Source organism: Crocodylus siamensis, chromosome 15 (genome assembly GCF_052110815.1).
Source record: "Crocodylus siamensis isolate JL-2025a chromosome 15, ASM5211081v1, whole genome shotgun sequence".
NCBI lineage: Eukaryota > Metazoa > Chordata > Crocodylia > Crocodylidae > Crocodylus > Crocodylus siamensis.
Genome location: NC_143409.1, coordinates 9,738,367 through 9,760,331, shown reverse-complemented (window position 1 = coordinate 9,760,331; position 21,965 = coordinate 9,738,367). Strand labels below are relative to the sequence as shown.

Below are 21,965 nucleotides of genomic sequence, written 5' to 3'. Positions count from 1 at the left end.
TATAAAGATGCAGCAGTTGCTATGGCAGCCATTTATGCTTTATTCAATAGAATAAGTGGTCAAGTGAAGCGGTCTGACTGGGTTGGCGATTCTGGTAGAACTTTGCATTGTGGGAAATCCAAATGTAACATGAACCCACTTACTTGGAAATCGTGTTTTTTGCTTTACTCATATCAACATCTGGGGCTTGTTTCTTCAGCTTATTCTGCTTAATTTGAGAGTGAAAACTGATATCACCACCATCACTGATGTGATAGTAAACTGATGCCATAAGCACAAATTAAAACAATACTGAAGAATACGGCAAAAGGATGCGCGTGCTTGCTCTTGCATGCTTGCTCGCTCGCTGATTTGTCTTTCTCGCTCTCATATTCTAGTTTATTTCTGATGTGTCTGTCACTCTTGGCATCGAAGCAGAACTAAAAGGAAAAGGAGATGTCACATATTAAATGGATGCATTTGTGTTTATTTGGTATATACAAATTTGCTTTCAATGATATAATATAACACCCACCGTATTTATAATTCAGTCGAAAATTGTAGAACCTGACAGGCAGCAGTATCTGTAGAGATAAGGCCCAGGCCTGGGATTTACCAGCACAGAAATTTTTGCCACCACTTTGCTACTGGCCACCTGTGTGTAATCATGGATAAATCACTTCCAGTCTGTTTTTCCTCCTGTTACTTGTCTACTTTTTGTCTTTGGGCTTAGGGCAAAGACTCTTTCTCTGTGCGGGGCCAAACCAAATGGAGGCCTGATCTTACTTGGGTCCTCTGTGTGCTACTGGATGATGACTGCTAAAAAAACCCAAAGGATGAATAATGAATGTCTTACCATGATCCTTACCTTCTAGTCTTTCATTTTTCTATTTGATGGATGGTTTGTTCCTGTCCTTTGGCTACAGGTGGGAAATTGGCAGTAAGAACCAGCACTTCATGGGCTGAAAGTGGAAAGCAAGAGGACTTGTGATTGCTCAGATAGTGTTATCACAGCATTGTTATAAAAGCACCCTACAAATAGCACATGCGGATATCGAAGTGAATCTCACAACCCAGTCAGAAATAGCAAGGAAGAAAATGGAAGGGGAAGCTACTGACTAAGTCTAAAAATATTGGTTCATTCAAGCAAGACTTTCACCAGCTAATTTGGGGCAGTGTTGTCTTGTGAGATTACACTATGTTTTATCCTCCACCCACATCTTCAGAAATAAAGAGGAACCGTCAACACCTTTTATTGTCGTCTTGGAATCTTCCAGGTCCACAGGTATCTACTCATGGTAAAGCCTGACTTTGCATATTTAGACAGGGATAATATCCGCTTTGAAAGGTGTGTTATTTTCCAGAATCATGTCTTGTTAAATGTCTGAGACATAGACATCGGGTCTCACTCACGTGTGCGCATGCACACACACACAGAAAACATTCAACGTCGTTCCGTTGTGTCTCCACATCTCTCCCTCCCAACAGACGGTATGATGCAAGAGTGCTTCTCTCTAAGAACGAGATCTGGTGGCTCTCTGTAGAATATTGTATTAAGAACAAAACACACCAACAAGAGACTTGCACATTTGCAGGTTTTTCACTAAACGTTGAGGAGCAGAAACAAAACATAGTATCCCAAAGAAGTAAATCATTTAAATCGACTGCTCTCATTGCCTGCTGGCACTTCATCCCACTCAGAAAATTGACCGCAAGAGATTTTCTTTGCCTAAGTGACAAACCTGAGTGCCGCACAACTGCAGACCCTTCCTCTGACTACGTGAGGTGTCACCTTGGGAATATTTGGGATGGTGGGAAGTTGTGCAACCAGAGCATATTGCACTTTGATGACTATGCTTGCTCTACAGCTGCTCCTAGGGGCTGACCAAGTCTTAGCTTCAGCCAGGATCGGAGAATAAAGATATGGCACAGAGTTGGCTTCCTTTCTCACTGAGGAAATGCACCGTGCATATTTTCGCCAAATGCACGGAAAATCTGCAGAATTTGTCTTCTAGGGGGGCACATCTATACGAGATGCTAGCAAAGTGCTAGCATCGTAGCAAAGCCCGGCAGGCACAGCTATGTCACCGTAGTGAGACACCCCCTCGCTATAGCGCATTGCTACGGTGACATAGTGGCTAAAGGAAGTACTAAATGATGGCGCAGTAACAACGGTGCCATAGAGGCATGTGTAGATGCGCCATACAGGGGTAAAATGGCAGAGCAACTAAAGTGTTTTACTGCCGTTCTGGAAAGTGTGAATTTGAGCCTTACTTGGACTCATGCCAATGGCTGCCCCCAGTTGTGAGTAGGCACCTTGTCGTCATCTCCAAACGCTGACTTTTTTTATTTTTATTATTTCTGTTCTACAGTCCTAAATACAAGATGCTTACGAACAGGAGGAGGTGCTCCACGTAGGATCCATTCCTGCCTACTGCATCCCCAAGCAGCTTTATGTGGCACGAGCAGAAAAAGTGGCTGCAGCTTGCACATCACCTGCTTTCCCCTGCCTCCAAAGCACTGAGCTTGTTTAGGAAATGGGACAGCTCTTCAACAGCACTGTTTTTTGGGTATGAGGCAGAATGCAGTTCAGTTGTTCACTTCAGCCTGGAAAAATGGGTATGGTATACCATGCACAGCCCCTTTGTAGCTATTAGAGCACCTCGCTAATTATAATTCACTGGTTAGCTGCACTCCTAGGGTTTGCATGCTCTACAGCTATGCCTCCTTGAGGAGATGTGAGAGAACAGAATAGTGCAGGGCAGGGAACGCCAAAGGTAATGTAATGGATGTTGTTGGGGATTTTTTAATTATCGCAAAAGCGTACTGGCCCTTAAGAGTCCTAGAGCAGCCATTGCAACAGTGCAGCAGCCAGCGTCAGTGTTGCCTGAAGACACCTGCCACAATAAGCATTCAGAATTGCAGATGATTCCTCTCTCTCTCTCTTTAACTCCTTGATTACTTCTGGCTGTCAGCACTGCTTTATTTAAATGCAACGCCTGTTCAAGGGGATGGGATGGCCCAAAGGATTTGTAATGTGTAGAGATATATAGTGTCTTTCTTCACGAGTTAATGAATCCAAATCCAACCCTGTTTGGTGAGTGACCAAAAGACATTACCATCTAGAGGCTGGTTAGCGATATGCCCAAAATGACTTGCATCATCTCTGTTGGTTGCTAATAGACAAATATCGACTTCACCACAAAAATCGTTACTGCTGCTTATCACCTAATGTGATATTCATAAAAGAGAGGCCAAGGATAGAGACACCATGAAGATTCAGCTCCATTCTTATAGATAGAGGAGGGTCTTATTAGCTTTAGGTTTGAGGTATACCAATGAAGAAGCTGACATTGCTGCAGACTAGCCAGCCCCTCATTTTTTGAAACTTGAATTCCAAAATACTTGACCTTGGGTGGCTGATATTCGTCTCTTAAATCAAAGAGAAATGGGCTCACCTCTGGATGCACTGAGGAACAAGTGGCAGTGGCGCCAAGGAAATGCCTACTTGCTATGAACTTTGCAGATGCTTAAAGAGAGCCTTACCGTCAGAGGTACTGTCAAGCCCAGCAAATCTCCACAGTGAGATCATCCAGCACTGACAGAGTTAATATTTAGGAAAGCCTTAGCTGGAAGGCATCTCTTGAGCTGCTGATCTGGAATACACTGCCTTGGCTATTAAAATAGCTACATTTGGCAGGGTTGCAGGTCAGGGGCAACTCACTCCCCTATCCACCCTTGCAGTCTGACCTGTGCACTGCTTTTTTTCAGGTCAGACCTTTAACATCAGGAACCTGTTAGCAGAAAGATGAATAATTTTTCAAGCTGTTTCAATTCTGGGGGTTAACTTGTGGGGCAGGGGCAGATAAACCTTTGTTGAATGAAAAATAAACTGCCCCTAAATCTGAACAGGCTCATTCCAGCCTTTGAGTCCCAGCCAAAACTTCAACAAGCTTGTGCTTGCCCACAATGGTAATAGCTGCCACAATCAAATTCTAGCCATTCTTTGCAGCTCTCATGATAACATTGTCATTGTCAACTGTTAGTTACTATTTAATCCAAAATATCATGATAAATGGCATTAAATCTGTATACCTGTGTTAATTAAACAGAAGATGGCAGAGGCAGCTTTCACTTCTTGGTCTTTTGCATAGATAATTTCTCAGGGCTTCACAGGTGGGAGAAAAATAACAATCCAGACACGTCATGCATAATTTTTCAGCCCAGCTGATAAAGCTATTTTACTGATACAATGATCCATGATCTTTTTTGCATATTGCAGTATATGTTTAATTACCCGGCTGCTACATGGCAGTTTCCTTCCCTCATTTGTTGTTGTTGTCATATGTTTGCTTGTTTGTATTTGCAAGTTGTTAGTCCTGGGGTTTTTTCCCCCTGCTCTGTGCAAGCGAGTGGAAATGTGCACAGGAGTGCCAGGGCTGGAAGGAAATCCAGTGCAAGCTTGTGAACTGGAATTGCTGCCCATTACTACGTGTAAACATAACTCTGCCCTCTTCATCTCGGGTAATTGGTCACAAATGCTACTCTGACACTTTTCAGCTCCAGCACTTTACATACTTCTGAGCATGGCTGAGCTCCCTTGGCAGGCATTCATGCGCCTTGCAACTCAGACACTCGCTCACGACCCAGTCCTGCTGGTCTTACTCTAGCATGGTTAGTGCAGTGTTCTGCCTGAGTACAAGCAGCAAGACCAGGACTGGAGCTTTAACTGGCATAAAGTAGCGTGATGCCATTTGATGCTATTGGAACTGCATCTATTTACTCCAGATAAGGGTCTGGTGTTCACCAGTAATAGCCAACAAGGATTTTTTTTTTTAATTCTAGGCTTCTTTATCCATATTTAAACTTTTAGACTACACTGTACAAAACAGAGCGCCAGGGGTATAACAGAACACAATAATAGAAAAAACAGCAAACTTTTAACATATTCAGTACAACGACATAGCAGCAGTGGCCTCTGACGCAGGCCACAATGTCCAAAATTACCGAATTCCAATTCCCATTCTTCTGGCTTCATTTTCAAGCCATGCCCATCTATAACTCAGCTTGTGTGGGAGGGGGAGTTCATTATAATATATATGTGCAAAGGATCCCATTATTTGCTCTGACATCCTGTGACTTGTATGTGTTGACTTCATAGACACAGTTACCTGAAGACCTGAGCAAACAGCGTATCCCACTCAGAGGGGAGCACATGTAATGCCAGTTTTGCTTTGGGGACGTAGCATGTTCCACAAAGGTTGTCACTGAGAACATTTACCTGGTGACTTATTTCAGCTTTATTCCATCAGTCTCTGACCACAGGAGTTTATCACCATGCACACACACACATCCATTAAAACTCAGTGGAAACTATCATCCACTCACCTTCCATTAGCTGGTCTTTCTTATTTTTCAGCCTATTAAACATGTTTCCCTTTTGCACTTTTTCAATCATGATGAAGAATTCATTATGGCACAATATTGTGCTGTTGCTTTCTGCATCTAGAAAAAAAAAGAAAAGGATCAGACTGAGTTTGGTTCTGGAGCTGGATGAAAGGTCAAATAGATGGTTTTTTAAATCTAAAGTATCTTGTTCTTCTCTAGTATCATGCCTGTTCATTTTAGCTTGTACAAAGGACTCATCCTTACAGGAACTTGAAGTCAAACTTGGTATGTACTGAACCCTACAGAGACCCGTGATAAATCCACTCAGCGAACCAAATTGTGCCTTAGTTTAGTTGTACAGGTGCACTGGGTTTCATTCCCAACTTCACAGAGTTATATAAAAGTACAGTTGAGAAAAAAGGCAAAGGTGGTTAAAGACACCTCTCTGCCACCCCAGGTCCTCTGTGCTGACTGGGGCTTGAACAAGGTGCAGCAGCAGCTTCCATGGTTCTTCAGCTGACCCAGAAGCCTCCAGCCTCCCTCCATGCCTGTTAGTCCTCTGTGATGGCTAGCCTAGCGTAAAGAGGGCCTTGCTAGCTTCATGATACAGGAGATTTCTCCTGTACCGAGGGAATCTTCTGGGGCCCTTTAAGGCAGCTTATCCCTGGACTTCTACTGAAGCGGTGCAACAGGGAGCTTATTTCAGGCCAGGGATCCACCCCATTGACTTCAAAGAGGCCTCATGAGCAGAAGTTCACCGAAGTCCTAGACATTCATTTCATAGGCTGGTGGTGTATTAACATAAAGATCCAGCTGCCAGCTCTTTCAAAGGCCCACGTGAAGTGTATATAGAGCTTTGTCCAATGTCCCCTCCTTCTCCAACTGAGCCTGCTTTCTGGAATTTCTGCATGGTGCACATAAAGATGCATGAAAATTTTGTATAAGTGGGTGACAACATGACAAGAGAGGCACCATGGATTTACACCCTCATCCCATAAGAAGTATCTGTTTTCCTGTTGGTTACAGGGCTACAAAATGAGCCTTCGAACCCCAACTTTTGGCACAGGAACAGCTTAGAACGGCATGCCTAGAGTTAGGCTGAACGGAGAAACAGGAAAATGAGTTACTGGCTCGGGGCTTTCATTAACAGAAATGCTGTTGTAATTATTCCTAAGGGCTAATAGTTTGTGCTAATATTAGAAGAGAAAGGGAAGGAAGAGCCAAATAATTTAACTGGGATGTGAAAGACTGCTGCGTGCAGCGCCAACATCTTCAGTTTCCCCTGTGCCTCTTGGTTTGGATAGTCCTGGACTTGTCATTTCACAGGGGCTTAAGAGAAACCACATCAGGTCAGTGATTCGGGCACCCAGCTACAACTACCTTTCAAAGAAAAGTTGAACACCTAATTGCCTGTTGTACCTTAGAAAAGCTCCCCCCTCTTCCTTAGTATGTATGAACACAAATGATCCCAAATGACTCTAACCTTGGCACAAGCCCCACATTCAGAAACAACCCCCCCACCACCACCACACCACCGCTCAGAAGGAAACACAGCAAAAATCCTGGCTTAGGTTAAAAATCTGACTTACACCCACAAGGGAGCATTCAGAGTTGATGACCATCCTCTGATGAACTTGCTACATTTTGCTTAGGGTGGCAATAGGCAGCCTGAGTCCAGAAGGTCACCCACTGATGTCAGTCTGCCACTGCAGTGTCTCATGAATGCCGTTATTGAAAGTAAGTAAATTTTTGCTTGAATGGGTAAAGATTTGCTTCTTGCACTCAGAGTGCCGTCACCAAATTCCAGTGTTGGCAATTGCATCTTGCTTATGTAAACCAATCCACACTTTCTAGATACGTTGTTGTTCCCAACTTTGTTTTTTTCCCCCCGTCCTAAATTGTACTCTAGGGCTTACAAACCCCTGCCTAGAAGAAGCTGAGGTTTACCATCAACGTGAATGGGAACATGCCGCGGGTTTTGGAATCTGGTTGGGTAAGCAGCATCATTTAAAGATCTTTGTTATATGATATTTATATTAAAAAAAGCCAAATAATATTCATTTTTGGAGTCCTCACTGGAGAGGGATGAATCAAGCTACCAATTTGAATACAATCTTAATGACCCTTTTTTGGATGACGGAATTGCTTGCATCTTGAATCCAAAAATACAGGTAGCTCCTAAGTGAAAAAAAGTCTCGTATCATGAGTAGGCCTCCCAGTCTAACCATTCTGCAAGAAATAAAATGGTAATCACGACAGTTCAAATTCATCTGAATGCCTTGGATTATCGAGGATATTGATTTTTTTCAGTACTAAAACGGCTGAATTGAAAATCTGTGCTTACTTAGAAATGTTACATATGCCTCAGAATGTGTGTTCCGCTTATTTTTAAAGATGTGTTCTTGTCCCACGTGAATCACCCCACCTAGCTGGAATTTATGAACTGCTTCTTCCTGTTAAAATAAACCAACCAAAATACCAGTTTCCTTAGGGGGAGTGGGGAGAGACTGGAAAGAGGAGGGGGTGTGCTGGGAGAGAGGAGGGACCTGCTGAAGACAGATTATATCCAGTAAAATTCATGATCAGATGCAGTTAGTTCATAGGATGCCAGGCAAGCAATCATCTTGCCGAATCTTGATCCTGACCTGAGAGACCAATGAAGAGAGCCAGTTGCAATTGTCTTGGTACACTACGAACTTTGGAAAGTTGAAAAATATGATAAATGTTTATTATTCCGTTGTGACAAGATTTTACTGTGGGTTGCTCGGGGATCAGAAGGCTTCTGTGTACAAATCTGTATATATTTGGCTCAAGATGCTTCTCATATCTTCACCAGTCTGTTTAATTTAGGAGGAAACCGTTCTGAGCGGAGATAACATCTACAAACAAAATTGACATGGGATCACTATACAGGCTAACACAACCGTTTAATCTATTCTGTGTTGCCCCTGAAAAGACGGCTTTTATCGGTATGGCATGATTTCTTCTTCTGTTCATAACATCTATTCATTTTATTTGACCAACCTAAACCTGGAAGCTCCAAGATGTGAGTGGTTCCCACCTGGGTCAGATGAGCGGGCAAATAGAAGTTCAGGGAGTTGCAGTAACAGGCCTGAGTTTGAACAGGGTGAGAGTTTGATTCCTGTGAGATCCTTTACAGGAAAAATATTTGTGGTTAAATATGCATAAAGGAAGGATAATTAAAGCTCACATTTCAGGGCATTGGGTGATCACAGCAGATGTCGCACAGTTGGGTTATCACGGGCATATTCCTCTTTCTTGTGTATCAGGCACAAAACAATATTAGAGCCACAATACTGCAAACAATACTGGACCACTGTGGTGTAGCAAAGTTCATACTTAGGTTTTCAAGTGTTGCATGTATAGAGAGATTTCTTCTTTGTTATTGGGAGAGGGTGGTGCTTATAAACATCTTAGGGCCTGATCCAGCACCCAGCCCCTACCTTTATCTAAGAATTGTATACAACCTGTCTCAAAGAGCCCTAATAAAACATTTTGCTAGGTATGAAAGAAGGTCTGATGGTCACAACCTTGATTCCACCCCATTCAGTGGCGAAGAAACCAGCCTTAAGTATGTGTTGTGTGTGGAGCTGTGTAATTCAATGGTGAAAAAACCTTCGCTACAATAGTTTAAAACGTGGCTGATTTGTAAAGGTGCCTAAAGATGTAGATGAGTATGTTGTGGGATTTATCAAAAGAGCTTAGGTGCCTACCTCCTTTAGAAACCTGTAGAGAAGAGGAACCTAAATACGTATACAAATCTTGCCCTTCGTGCCTCTGCATCCTTAGGTACCTGAATATTTCTGCAAATCCAGCCCACGAACATCTAAAAGCTTCAACCTAACAAGTCCCTATTTACTACCCAGCACTCTGAAGAGCGACGTTGTTTCACGTCCACTCTGATTTCTGGTTAGATTATGAGAGACGTGGAGGTCCAAGCCCAAGTTGACGTTTGGGAAAGGGGACACCTCTTTCGGATTGATTGAAATGACCTGGCAGAAGAACATTTAAACATCAAGGGTTTGATGCCAAGCATGCCCAAGCACCTGGAAACATCAGATGAATTCCAGGTGTTCTGTCATGACGACAAACTTGCTTCATTTATAGCCACACGCACAAAATGTGACTTCCAGTTCCACAAATCAAAACGGGACCGTTGCTGCCCCCGGTGCCTTGATAACTCTGACATATTGCAAGTGCTGGAAAGAATTTTAATCTACATAGTTTGAAAATAGGGGGGCTTTTAAATATGCTGCATACAATTTGTGATGGTCATCTCTAAAATGCAGCTCCATTATCCTTTTCCATTTGGAATGAATGAGGCTAATTAATTTCAGGCCATACTTGATGAGGTCAGCACCATACGAAGGGTGCGTGCTAGACATTGCTAATCTCTTTCAGCTGAGAGTGATGAATTAAAGATGAAGCATGCCTTTGCAGGCCTAATTTAGAATGTATATCAAAAACCTACAGCAAATAATACTATACCCTACAACAAAGGAAAACTTGTTCTCTCAGGCTCCCATGTAGTGTTGATTTTAAAGGCATTTTCATTTCACTTTGGAATTCCAGCTGTGGATGGGTGAAACAGTTCAGAAAATTCAAGCTGCCTCTCTTTCTAATGCCTGTGTGGACAAAAGTGGTAATGGGAGTGTTGAAGGGAGGGGGGAAGAACTCGTCAGTGTTTTGATCCTGGATGTATTGTGATTCGAACTGCACTACACGGCACTGTGTTTAGTAAAGTGCCCAGAGTCCTGCATGCCCCAAGTACCTGGGATGTTCCGTCTGCACTGCAAAGAAGGTATATTCAGAGATTTTAAAGCTTCAAGAGGAAGCAACTCAGTGTCAGATTTGGTTAATGATAGTCGTTACCAATGCCCCTGTTCTGTGAGCAAGGTGTATATAATTTCTTTCAGGCCAGCCCACAATAATACATCACCTCCCTGGCCAGTAGAAAGCCAGGTCTCGCCAGACTTGTTCACTCTGAGTAGCACCCTCTGCTGTAAATAGTCCCATTGCATTCATAAGGCAGGGCAGCAGGATCTGGTCCAAAAGGTATCTATGCCAGCCACTGTTAAACCTAGCCGGGTTGGATTCCCCGTGAGGGTAAACGGTCATGGATCCATTCAATTCACGTTGGCTCTGCTGATTTATGCCCGTTGAGAAATTGGCCCCATTCCCACTCAATTTTTGCAGTCCTTCCTTAAACAAAACAACTGTTAAAGTCAGCAGGAGCTTTGCCTGAGTGAGGATCAGCAGAATTTGGCCCCATATGCCATGAGAAATTAGACATAACTGTCATTTTTGCAAGACAGTTCCTATGAAATGTTAATCTGTTCTCTGGAGGAGGAGGTTGAAAACACTAAGACCCCCAGCTACCCCCGCCACTTTGTTCCTTAGTACCTAGCAGTTCCTTGAAATTCTTGACAGGTTATTGCAAGGATTCGAAGTTCCCAACTGGTGGCCATAAGCGGCTGCTGTCTTTGTATTCCAGTAGTCCTCATTAGAACAAAGCTGCTTCGAATTAAATCCAATCTACATGCCGAATCAATCTTTCAACCCTTTGATTGCTTCTGAAAATATTTATATTTCTTAATAATGCACATTTTGTCCCGCAGCCTGTGATTAAACCCAGACAAGGTCCAGAAAAGCCTGGAGTGTATGTGGAAGGGGGTTATTTGGGACAGGAAAAGAAAGATAAAGAACACAGGTTTTTCCCATTGTGAAACCATTAGGGTGTATAAATCTAGCAATTTTGGTTGTATAAGCATCAGAGTGGGGTTGTAATAAATACAGATTGGAGTATTATAGTAACCAAATGGAGTTTATGGATTATGTTCACTAGTTCATAATTCTCCGCCACTGCAATCTAGCTAGTTTTTCACTGCATTCGACTTTATTAATATGCTCTTTGTTTCTGGCAAAACGTGAAAGTCTGCAGTAGTACTCTCTGTAATATTAACATACATAAAGAATTTTGCCCTCAAAAAAAGATGTTAAGGGGAAAGTTTTAATGGGTTATAAATTAAAAGAGCCGGATTCTCTATTGGTTTAAAATAGTTGTGCTGTATTGAAAGCCAATGGTTTACACCAGTTGGGGAGCAGGAAATGCATGAATTTTAATGTGCAAACCAGAATCCGAAAACAGAGAGGAAAACTACTACTACCACTTACCCAGCGATTATTTTTTTGATTGATCCGTAAGAGGTTTTGAGGGGTAAAGACGGGAAATGGGCAAAAGCTTTGAAGCTTTTATCATGAGCTGCAGCCCAGGGGAAAGAAGCATGTCATACGTAGCAAAAAAGTAATACAAAGCATGGGTAAGGTATAGGAAAACAAAGAGAGGGATAAATGGTTTGCCAAGAAGGTAGTGAGCAGTTATTAAAAGTTGTATAGATCAGGCCTGATTCTGAAGGTTGGAAATGTTGTCATTGATTAACCACATAGATATGTCTGGGTACACAGACGAGATATGAGAAATATCCCAAGTTTTCCTCCCCAAACATAAGTGACTGCACTCCCCAATAATGAAAAAGAAAGGATGCTTTTTAGAAACATGCTGGAATAAATCAGCCTAGCAAAATTACTACTAGACCAGGCTGAGAGGGAAGAAATTCTTGAGAGTGAATCAAAAACATCTTGTTTGATTTTAATCCTCATTGCAGTAAAGGCAAGGCTAGTGGATTCTGTCTTTAGGCTGGTAAATGCCCGTGGTAGTTTTGCAAGTTGTCAAGAAAAGATGGAAAGAAAAAAAATTTCACCAAATATCATTCATGTATTCATCACACACTTCTTTGTATTAAGTTATCATTGCCTATGTACATGTTTTATTATTGTTATCTTGCATATGTGCTGAGTCTTGACAGCCACTTGCCTTTAAAATGTGGTTTGGATAAGTTGTCTTTAAGGTAGGGAAACCTCTCTTGCCACCCGGAAAAAACACCCTTGTTTCACAGATAGAATAAGGCCTGATCCAAAGCCCGTTAAAGTTAATGGAAAGCCTCTTATTCACTGTAATAGGCTTTGGATTAGGCCCAGACTAAAGATGCTATATGATGTAACTAATAATTTGTGAATTATTACTTCTGTGATTTGACAAGCCCAGTTTTACACTACACGTGGATGCTTTTTTGTGAAAAAACTTTAAAATATATCCCTTAGCAAGCCTACCCACACAGCACAGAAGGTATTGTCTTGTGAGGTGTTTTTATTAAAGCATTTAAGCCTAAAGGTGTATGCCTATTTTTAAAAGAAATTTTCTGATTGTAGATAACTGCTCAATTTGATTTAGTGTCGAATGATAGTGATGGGGTTGATAACTGAGCATTCATCGGTAATTCATCTTGTGCTAGTAGAAATTTACAGCAAAGCAGTGCTTTCCCAACACTGACAAGTCCTATTAATCTTCTTCAGACACATTTCAATAGGTGTCTCCATCTGTGCCCAACATCTAAACACTCTGGCATCACTAGGGACTTGGAGACACCTTCATTTCAGGTTACACTAGTGAAAATGTGATACTAGATTGTATTCTATTTTTTAACCTAATTCTCCCTTTTCATTCAATTAGCCTTTCTTGACTGCATTTTTCTACTCATGTGTAACATCCTTTTCTCAGGAAGAGCTTTTAAAAAGGAGATTTAGTTTCTTAAAGATACAGAATCTACTCTGAAGAGAGCAACCAAGAACTTTATAAACTAAAGCAACATAACAAAGCTCCCAGCTACTGTGGAACTAGAGATACTGGCTGCAGAGTGCTTTCGGCATAGTGTGCCCGCTAGGCAAAATATACCTGTCATAATACAACCCTTACTGGCACTTTGAGGCTAAGGCAGAGGAAGTAGGGAAACAGAAGGCATCCTTTTCCCAGTTTATCACATTTTGGAACAATTCATTGCGCAGCACTTTGGTTTCAAAACCTTTCATACCAAAGCATCCGTGAGTACTCAGCTCTACACAGACCACAAGCATGTTCTCCTTATACATGCAGCTAATGCATGAACAAACATTGCACAGTCAAATGAGAGCAATAACATTTATAGGTGGATTAAGCTTAAACTTCCTTGCTTATTATTAAAAGCAAGTCATTTGCAAACCACATGGACGAGCCTTGGTGTGAATGTATGAGGATGTCACCTCCGAACCAATGTCAGTTGTATCGCTTTGCAGGCTGGAATGAGTTTGCTAGCAAAGCAGCACCGCTTTAAAGAATATTCGTTTTAAAGTGGGTTTGCTTTTCTTGCTTCCTTCAGACCTTTCAGCTGGCTTTTAAAAGTGCCCTCCTGATACTCTTTCCCAAGTTAGATGGAGCATGCTGGCCTAAATGCTCTTGTTTACATGACGCGAGCAAGGAATAATATGCACAAATGGGTAGCGGCATTTGTGAGCGAAAATGTTATCTCAAACTTTGTTGCTAGCTTTTATGAAGTTCTTGAAAGCCATCCTGCAAGTCATGTTATAGATCTAAATGACCTTATTGTAGGTGGCAAGTTTAAATGTGCCATATTAATAACTTGTTATCCAAGACAAATTAAGTCCTTATGTGTCAAAAGCACTCTGCTCTGGATTACCTACAAGACAAGTATTTATTGAATAAACGTTGGATCCAATTTCATTTTAATGTGACTGACTGTATGCTTCAGCCTTTTAGAATGAGATAAAAACACTCAAACCTATAACTGTGTTGCAACATTACACCTAACTTGTCTATTTCTATTATTGTCTCTTTAACGTGGGATATCAAAAGCATTTGGGTTTGTTTTAAGGGGGGGGGTTTTTAATATTATTATTCTGAAGAGCAAGGGGAGAGATAGAAAAAAGGCTGGCATTCAGCCTAAAGAGAAATCATTGAAACAAATTAATCCTATGCCGTTTAAATTGACATGGTAATCCATCATCAGCAAAGGCAAACTCTGAAAGCAATCTAGAATCTGCAGTGTTCTTTCACTGGCCCTGAGGCACAAAGACAGATAGTAAAAGAGGAAGAGAAAAAAAAATCATAAAAGTTAGCAACGCCTTAAAAAAAGAGGGGGGGGTGAAATAGCTTTTGCTCTTTTCCTGCTTCCAAATATCTAATTCAGAAAGAAATTCTGATTCACTTCCAACAGTTGCTTATTAAAGTTTACTTCTGCGTTTTGTGTCCCCTGCGTGGGTTTTTGGTTTTGTTTTTTTGTGGGGGGGGGGTTGTTCTAAAGCACCATCCTATACGATTTTTATCATTGAAAACCGCAGTAACTTGAACATCCCTCTCTGCTTGCTGTATGTCTCATCTCAGTCTCAACTTGGCTGCTCCAAATGAACAATCAATTCTACCCTGCTAATATGAAAGAAAAGTACCGTAATGTCCTCAAAAACTGAACAGCTACAATTTTCATAGCGTTAACAATAAGAATCATCTGCTCCATTCCCCTGTCGGTGCAGAACCCTCTCCATTCTACTGTAGCTTTTCTAGGGCTTTGTGCAGTCTAGTTTTAAATATCTGAAGTGATGGGGCCTTATGCCTCTCTAAAATGCTGCTGGCAAGTGAGCAAATTTAAACCTCTTAGGTCTTGGAAGCCAGTTGTAATGAGCCCGCTCTCATCATGTAAGTGTAGCTACAGCCATCCAGAGCCGAATTCTCTAAGAACAGTGTTTACTGCTTCGATTTTCTCTTCTGCTCGTGGAATGATCCCTTTTTTTTTTTCCCAAAGCTTTTCCTCGCTGGCTGGCTGGCTGGCTGGAGCAATGCAGATAACAGAATGTATATGATGAAATGATTTGTTTACGACTCCAATTAAAAAAAGAAAAGTATTCAACCTCAAAAGCTAGGGAAGGAGTCATACCTTTCAGTGAGAAACAGACAGAGGCTGAAGAAAAAGTCAGACACCTTAGTGCCAAAGGCAAAGGACTGGCGTGGCTGTATAATATAAACCATACTCAACATCTGCCCTATTTTAATTTTGGAGGGATAAAGTTTCTTCTTTTTTTATTATTAAGAAAATTTTATGTGACAGAGCAACCCATGAGCAATGTTATCAAAACTGTTTCATTGTTGTACTGAAACTGAACTATTAAGGGATATTTTTTTTTTAAAAAATCTCCCCCACCTCCTCTTATTCTAAAGAACCGGAGTTCTCAGCCTCTGCTGTCATTGCCATGTCTGTACGAAGTGCTGCAACTGGGTGTGAAATACAAAGGGGTGGTCAACTGTTCAGGATGAGTCAAAATGATTAATTCCCAAACGCAAAAAAAAAAAAAAAAAAAAAATCATGGATATATACATATCATTGTATTGCCAAAATGGTTTTTGCAGTAGTTACTGAGATGAGGGATGATTATTGAATACAACAAGTGCAAAAGAAGCCTGAACTGAATAACTATGCTAAAAAGCACACATTTCACAGGTTGGAAATGATCCCGCTCTGTTTCTGAGTTTATTTTCTACCCCTGCAGCACAAATCCTAAAACACAGTACCAAAATATACTAAAATATAGAACAAATACAAAAGAACTCCACTGAATACAGCTAAGGGGTCTCTACCAGAAAAAGGTTAGAATGTGATTGAAAGCATAACATTTATTTAATCGCCAATATGTTTAAAAGCCAGAATATGGTTATTTTATTACCAGATAATACTCAGATCAAAGTGAAGCGCTGTAGCTGGAAGGAACGTTCTCTTTGGAAGCACAGTTGAATGTAATTGTTTCCTATGAAAACCTAAAACTGGTCTTAGTTTTTAAAACTTGTATTTCCTGATGTGATATAATGCAAGCTAGTCTGGAGAGACCATACGTGCCATTTTTCACTGCTGGTATCCCTTTGCTTTAACTCTTTAACATGATAAAAATCTCATCCAATTTACTTCAGTCAAACACACAGGATTATTTTGGATAAGACTGATTAATTTCTTACTGTTAGAAATTAGACTTTGATACAAGCATAGTACCATTTTAACCAAGGTCTTCGAACAGGAGGAGGAAAAAAAAAAATCTAAAGAAAATGATACATAGATTGATAGGCAGTTGAAACTTAAGCATTGAGGGCAGACAGTTATTTTACTACTGTATAAAATAGCTCATCTTAATTCAATTCAGGGTATAGACTGTAATATATGCACTTCATATTTCCAAAAAAGCTGGAGTCTTTCAGAGGAAAGAGAATGGCAAGAATGTAGCTTTAATTATGGCGGTTATAAATATGCAGTTGATTAAAAGCTGTCCCCTCCTTTCATATCTAATATTGTTCAGCTTTGCTTACATATATATCTGTCTGTCTATATCTCTGTCTGCTTATTGTGGGGGGGGTTTCTGAGAACTGTATTTCTATTTATGTAATGCCTGACACAGGCCCTGGAAGAAAGTAAATACCTCCTTAAACTGTCTATGCTTCTGCGGTGAAAAAAAAAAAAATCCTTAAAATTGTAAGATGTAAAAAGAAATATAGATCATTTTTACAGTTGATTACTTGATAACAGTTTTATTTTTGAAACTGAGTATTTTAAATGTTATGATCTCATACTTGCAGTAGTCTGTGATTCCAGTAATTATTTTTGAACATGTCACTCAAAAAATCAAAAACCACTATAAAGACATCATTCTTGAAAGGAAGCAGAGTAAAAATATAGCTAGGGATTAAAATAATTTTGTTGTTACATTTTTGTTCTTAATTTTTGTTTACTTCTAAACCAGACTGTTTTGTCGAATGAGGGATAAAATATCATTTTCTATATAAGGCAGGGTTTGTTAAATAGGCAAACAGCTGAATCAATCAGCAGGCAGATTCTTTGCTATTTCAGCTATTATCCAAAAAATCTGAAACTATAATAAATATATATGGAGATCATATTTAAATGCACTTACCAAAAATGTACGCACCTCTGAATAGTGCACATATTTCTGTCTTCAGACTGGGGGGGGGAGCAAAAAAGCAGTTCAAATGCATAAGTTAGGCTTTGCATATGACAGTGTGTGTGTGAAATATATAGAAACCTGTATTGCACCAAACAACTCCATTGCTTAAACATGTAGTTCAAAAGCCTTTTTTCCCCCAAAAAAACCGTTCAATGTATTAAAAGATTTAAGAGCAGAGAATATGCAGCAAAAAAAAAAAAAAAAGACAACTTCTGCAGTAATATTCTTTGGTATGCAATTATGTAGGCAGACATATAGATATAATGTGAGAGTTATTAACTTGCAACATCAGTGATGAATCCTGAATCAATACAATGGGACTGCCTATTAAAATATCAGCCAGGTGTGCTAGCAGGCAAATCTACTTTGGGAATCATTTCTAGATGTCTTCCTTAAGGGTTATAGTTTGACTAGGAACAAGGAGCTCAAGGGGAAGCTGCTGATGGCGAATATGCTTTTGCCTCTTGCAAGAGCTGTCATTTTTCGAAGGCTCCACTCTTTGCCGCCACCACCACCACCAACAAAAAAATAGAGTGGACAAGAAAATCTGCAATGGAATAAATCAAAAGAATTGTTCCACCAACATGAGTGTGCATTTCTAAGCCCTATCTGCGTGCAATGGATACAGGCGTGTGGCACAGAGGCGGAGCACACTGTTCTCTTTCCATCCCCATTTTCCTTCGGATTAGAGGGAGAAATGGAATGGAAAAGAGCAGAAAGCATCTGAAGCCTTGCATCCAGCCTGAATCAAACAGTCCTGCAAAGTCCCTTGTTGTTTTGTGGGGGGTTTTCTTCTTCTTTTTTTTTTTTTTTTTTTTTTTGCTTTTTTTTTTTTCTGTGTCCCCCTCACCCCCAACACACTCACACACTTCCTTTAGATGAGCGTGGTTAACCTTGGTTCTGTGCTGGAGAGGGGAGGGTTAATGAAACCAAGCTCTTGCGACCTCCAGGGTCAGACTCTTCCTATCTGCGATCTAAGGAATTAGGTAAGGAGGTTATAAGATTATAGTGAAAGGAGTTGCAGGCCCTCGCAGCCTCGCACCTGAACATATTGGTCTAATCCACTGGGATTCTTAAAAATCGCTTCAGCTATGGAAAACTGTTAATTAGGCTGTGTCTATCCCGGGTTTCCTGTTGCATTAGTGATCCTACAGAGGTGCATCAACCCTGTGGGCTGACATGAAATGCAGCTAATATCCCCCCCCCACCACCACCTAGAAGTGAAGCAGCAGTGGCCCCGCACTGGGGGGAAGAGGCTCTGGATGAAGGGCATTGCAAAGGCTCGTGCAAAGTTCCCCTGGTGCAAAGGGCTTGGCTGTATGCAGCTGTCCCTAACTTTCCAGCAGCAAAATTAGCAGCCGGGGGGGAGAAGTGAAAAGCCCTCAGGGCTGGTCAGAGGCTTCTTAGGATGCCTGTCCTCCCTCTCGGAAAATAGCAGCGGTTCAAGCTGCCTCTCCAACTTGCCCTCCGTCCTGTTGCCTCGCTTGCCTGCTGTTTGCCACAGCAGAGATGCTCGCAGCAGCTGAGTGTTATCCCAGTGTCCTTGATCCTGGGGAATACATCCCTTGTCCTTGATCCTGGGGAATACATCCCTTGCCCTGCCTCTCTAAAGAGCCTCTTCCAAGAGGGTCCTCGTCGGTTTGGAGCTGCCCCCTGAGTGGTGCAGGCAGACTCCTAAGCCATCAGTGCCCAGAAAAATGGGCAGGAGGATGCACTGAAGGGCTGGGGTTCAAGCTCCTGCAGTAGAAATGCCCCAAGTTAAGCCCCCAGGGGGGCGGAGAGGGGTTTTTAAAGCCAATGTGTGCCCCGTCCAGAGCTGCTGGTGCCAGGGGTGCAGCCCTTTGGAGATGCCCTGTGCGGAGGCTGTGATGGGCTGATCTCTTTTTTTTTTTGCCACCTTTATTGGGAGGGAGACGCGGGACTGGGGAGAGACGTGTGCCAACTGGGCTGTAAATCCCAGAGCCAAGCTGAATCCTCCCCCCGGCTCCTGTGGGCAGAGATGCTCCTGCCTGATGGACATCCAGAGCTGAAGTCCCTTCAACTTGATCTCCGAGGCTGACAGTCATTTGCTCCAGCCCTCTCCTTTCTCCGGCTGTGTGCCTTTTGTCACCATTTTCTCCGTGCTTCACTCATTGCTGTACATGGGAGGCGGACTTGCATGTCCCTCTCCTGGATTTTCCCTATAGCATTTCTATTTTTCCTCCTGTTCGTGTTTCATGTGTGTCCCTCTTTTTTTCTTTCTTTCTTTTTTTTTTCCTCCCCTCTCCTGTCTGCCTGCTGCGATGCTGGAGAAATGTGGGGCTTATTCCTTTCCCTACCTTCTTCGGGTCTGATTAGATGATATTTTTTCATTGGTTCTGCTACAATGGGTTCCTCCCTTTAATCTCTCCATACACCCCCCCCCCCCGGTATAACCAAATCCATGAAATTCCCAGCCTCTCTCTTTGACACTACTGGGTCGCCTAATCACTTCGTATCGATTTCCCTAACTCTTTTCATCCAGCTGAAGACACATCTTAAAACACTCCAAGCCAGAGTGTGCTCTTTGCTTTATACACACTAATAAAATGATTTACCCTTCTCTCTCTGCTCTCCTCACAGGAGAAAATCGTTCAAGTCCCGGCTATTTGTGTGTGATCAGTAAATATTTAGTGTGGTGACATCTTCAGCTCCTCTCCTGATCGATACCCAGCCCAACAGGAGGTGGACTATTGTCCGGGAGGAGACTTGCTGAGATCTCCTTTGGACGAGTGCTTTGCTGCTCCTACAGTATGCGATGATTTATCCTCGAAGGTAACCAGTAAAGAGAGACACACAGGCTTGAAAATTGTCTGCCCCCAACCTGTTTACTCTGCCATTAAAGCACTTGTGCAATGAATGAGTTATTCGAGCAGCTCCGTCATCTCCCTGGGATGCTCCAGCGCTTCCCGAGCGGCGGGGACCTCCGAGCTGCCCCCGCCCGCCCGGCCCCTTGGCCCCTTCCCAGCCCTTTGGGTTGAATCCCTGGCTCTGCCACGACCTGGGCTCTGCCTTCCCACTTGTGCTTGATGGGCTTTCACGCTCAGCACCGCCCTGCTCCGCGGGTTGGTGCGCAAGGGGCTGGGAGCACAAGGTGCCCGGTCCCCGCGGGTCCAGCCAGGCGCGACCTCGGGACCGAGGGGTTGCTAACAGCCTGGAAAGTCTGCTTTCAATCTATAGACATATCTATACATATATATATATATATATACACACACACACACATTTTATATATATATATATATAAAAAATATGTGTGTGTATGTGTGTATATATGTATAATACATGTATAATATATATACACACACACATTATACAGGTATATATAAATATAGATAATATATGTATATATATGTATGTGTGTGTGTGTGTGTGTATCTATATATTATAGATATACACACACATATATCTGTGACAAGGGAGGACATTTTAAAAAGCGAGTTTCTCTGACAAGCTACAGTAGAGAGCTTTCTCCAGGGTAAGAGCATGGCTAGAAAGAGGACTTCGTGTTTGCTTTTCATCCTGATCTGTTATTTCACCCCTGGGAAAGACCCATACCTGGAATAGGAGCTATTTCCAGCTGTAATTATTACACGAATACATCATATGTGGATGTTGCTATCTAGCTTGATGCGTAGCCAGCCTAGATGGCTTATGTATGATCTCGGTGCGTGTGAGATCTATCTGTAGTGGACCTGTTTCATGCCAGGCATTGTATTTTTATATAGAGCCACCATCTGATTGAATGCCTGTATATGGAGTATGCATTCAATATGTAGCGTGTGAGATGCGTTTCCATATATATGTGTGCACGCACACACACGTATAGGGAAATACATCTCTCATAAGCTACACACACGAGGTGCATGAGTGTGTATGTGTAAATATGTATGTGTAGATGTGTGTGTACGTGTGTGCATATATATACATACATATATTTACACACATGTATACGCACTTACACACCTATATATAGATATCTATAGAGCTGTAGATCTATATCTATATGGAGAGAGAGAGATATTTAGCCTAGAAGATGCATGCCTTTCTCTATATATCTATAGATATATAGGGAAAGGCACGCATCTATAGATATATAGGGAAAGGCATGCATCTTCTATGGAGGTATATGACCTGAATATACAGCTGCCTAGCCTAAATGTGTGTGTGTGCGCGTGTGTGTGTGTGTGTGTGTGTGTTTTCAGGGATTAAATATTCAAAGTATTTAAAAAAAACCCAGCGATATCCACCTGTTAACTTTGCTTAGAAACCCCTTTTAGCTAATAGCTTTCCCCTAACTTAATCAGTCCCCTCTTCTGGTAGAGAAGGAATGGAAAGAGGGAGGGGAAAAAAATCCATATCAAAAACTGTTCCAACCTCTGTCCCAGATGACACTTTCCACACCTTGTTCAGACAGGACTTCTATAGAGAGCTTATCTCCAGAATATATCTTTATACTAATGCATACTTAATTGGTCTGTCTTGACTGTCCATATAAAACAATTTAATTAGGGTGCTTTCTGCTTTGGAAAGAAGAAAAAAAAAATCTGCCCAGCATTTATTGTATTTAGCACCAATACAGCCAGAAAATGTTGCACAAGTTTTTGGTTGAAAGAGCACCTATGTGTCCATTGAAGGGCGCTGATCCGAAAAGACAGAGAGGACAAGTA

At 41.7% G+C, this 21,965-nt stretch overlaps 1 protein-coding gene across 7 annotated transcripts in view; it reads right to left on the bottom strand.

The window, feature by feature from the left end:
• The window catches only part of LOC149852094 (uncharacterized), a 62,386-nt gene that overhangs the window by 33,735 nt on the left and 6,686 nt on the right, over nt 1-21,965 (bottom strand). For 3 of the 7 annotated variants that reach the window (XR_016439457.1, XR_016439456.1, XM_090029954.1), the window contains exons 2-4: nt 5,368-5,484; nt 848-941; nt 144-419 (exon numbers count right to left, since the gene is read on the bottom strand). Coding sequence is in view for 1 of the 7 variants with exons in the window: in XM_090029954.1 (XP_089886080.1) it covers nt 859-941; nt 5,368-5,484 (200 nt within the window). In the remaining 6 variants the exon portion in view is untranslated. Of the gene's footprint in view, nt 1-143; nt 420-847; nt 1,518-5,367; nt 5,485-8,012; nt 8,247-17,226; nt 17,274-21,965 lie in introns of all 7 variants that reach the window. The other 4 variants (XR_016439454.1, XR_016439453.1, XR_016439452.1 and 1 more) reach the window with 4 other exon arrangements.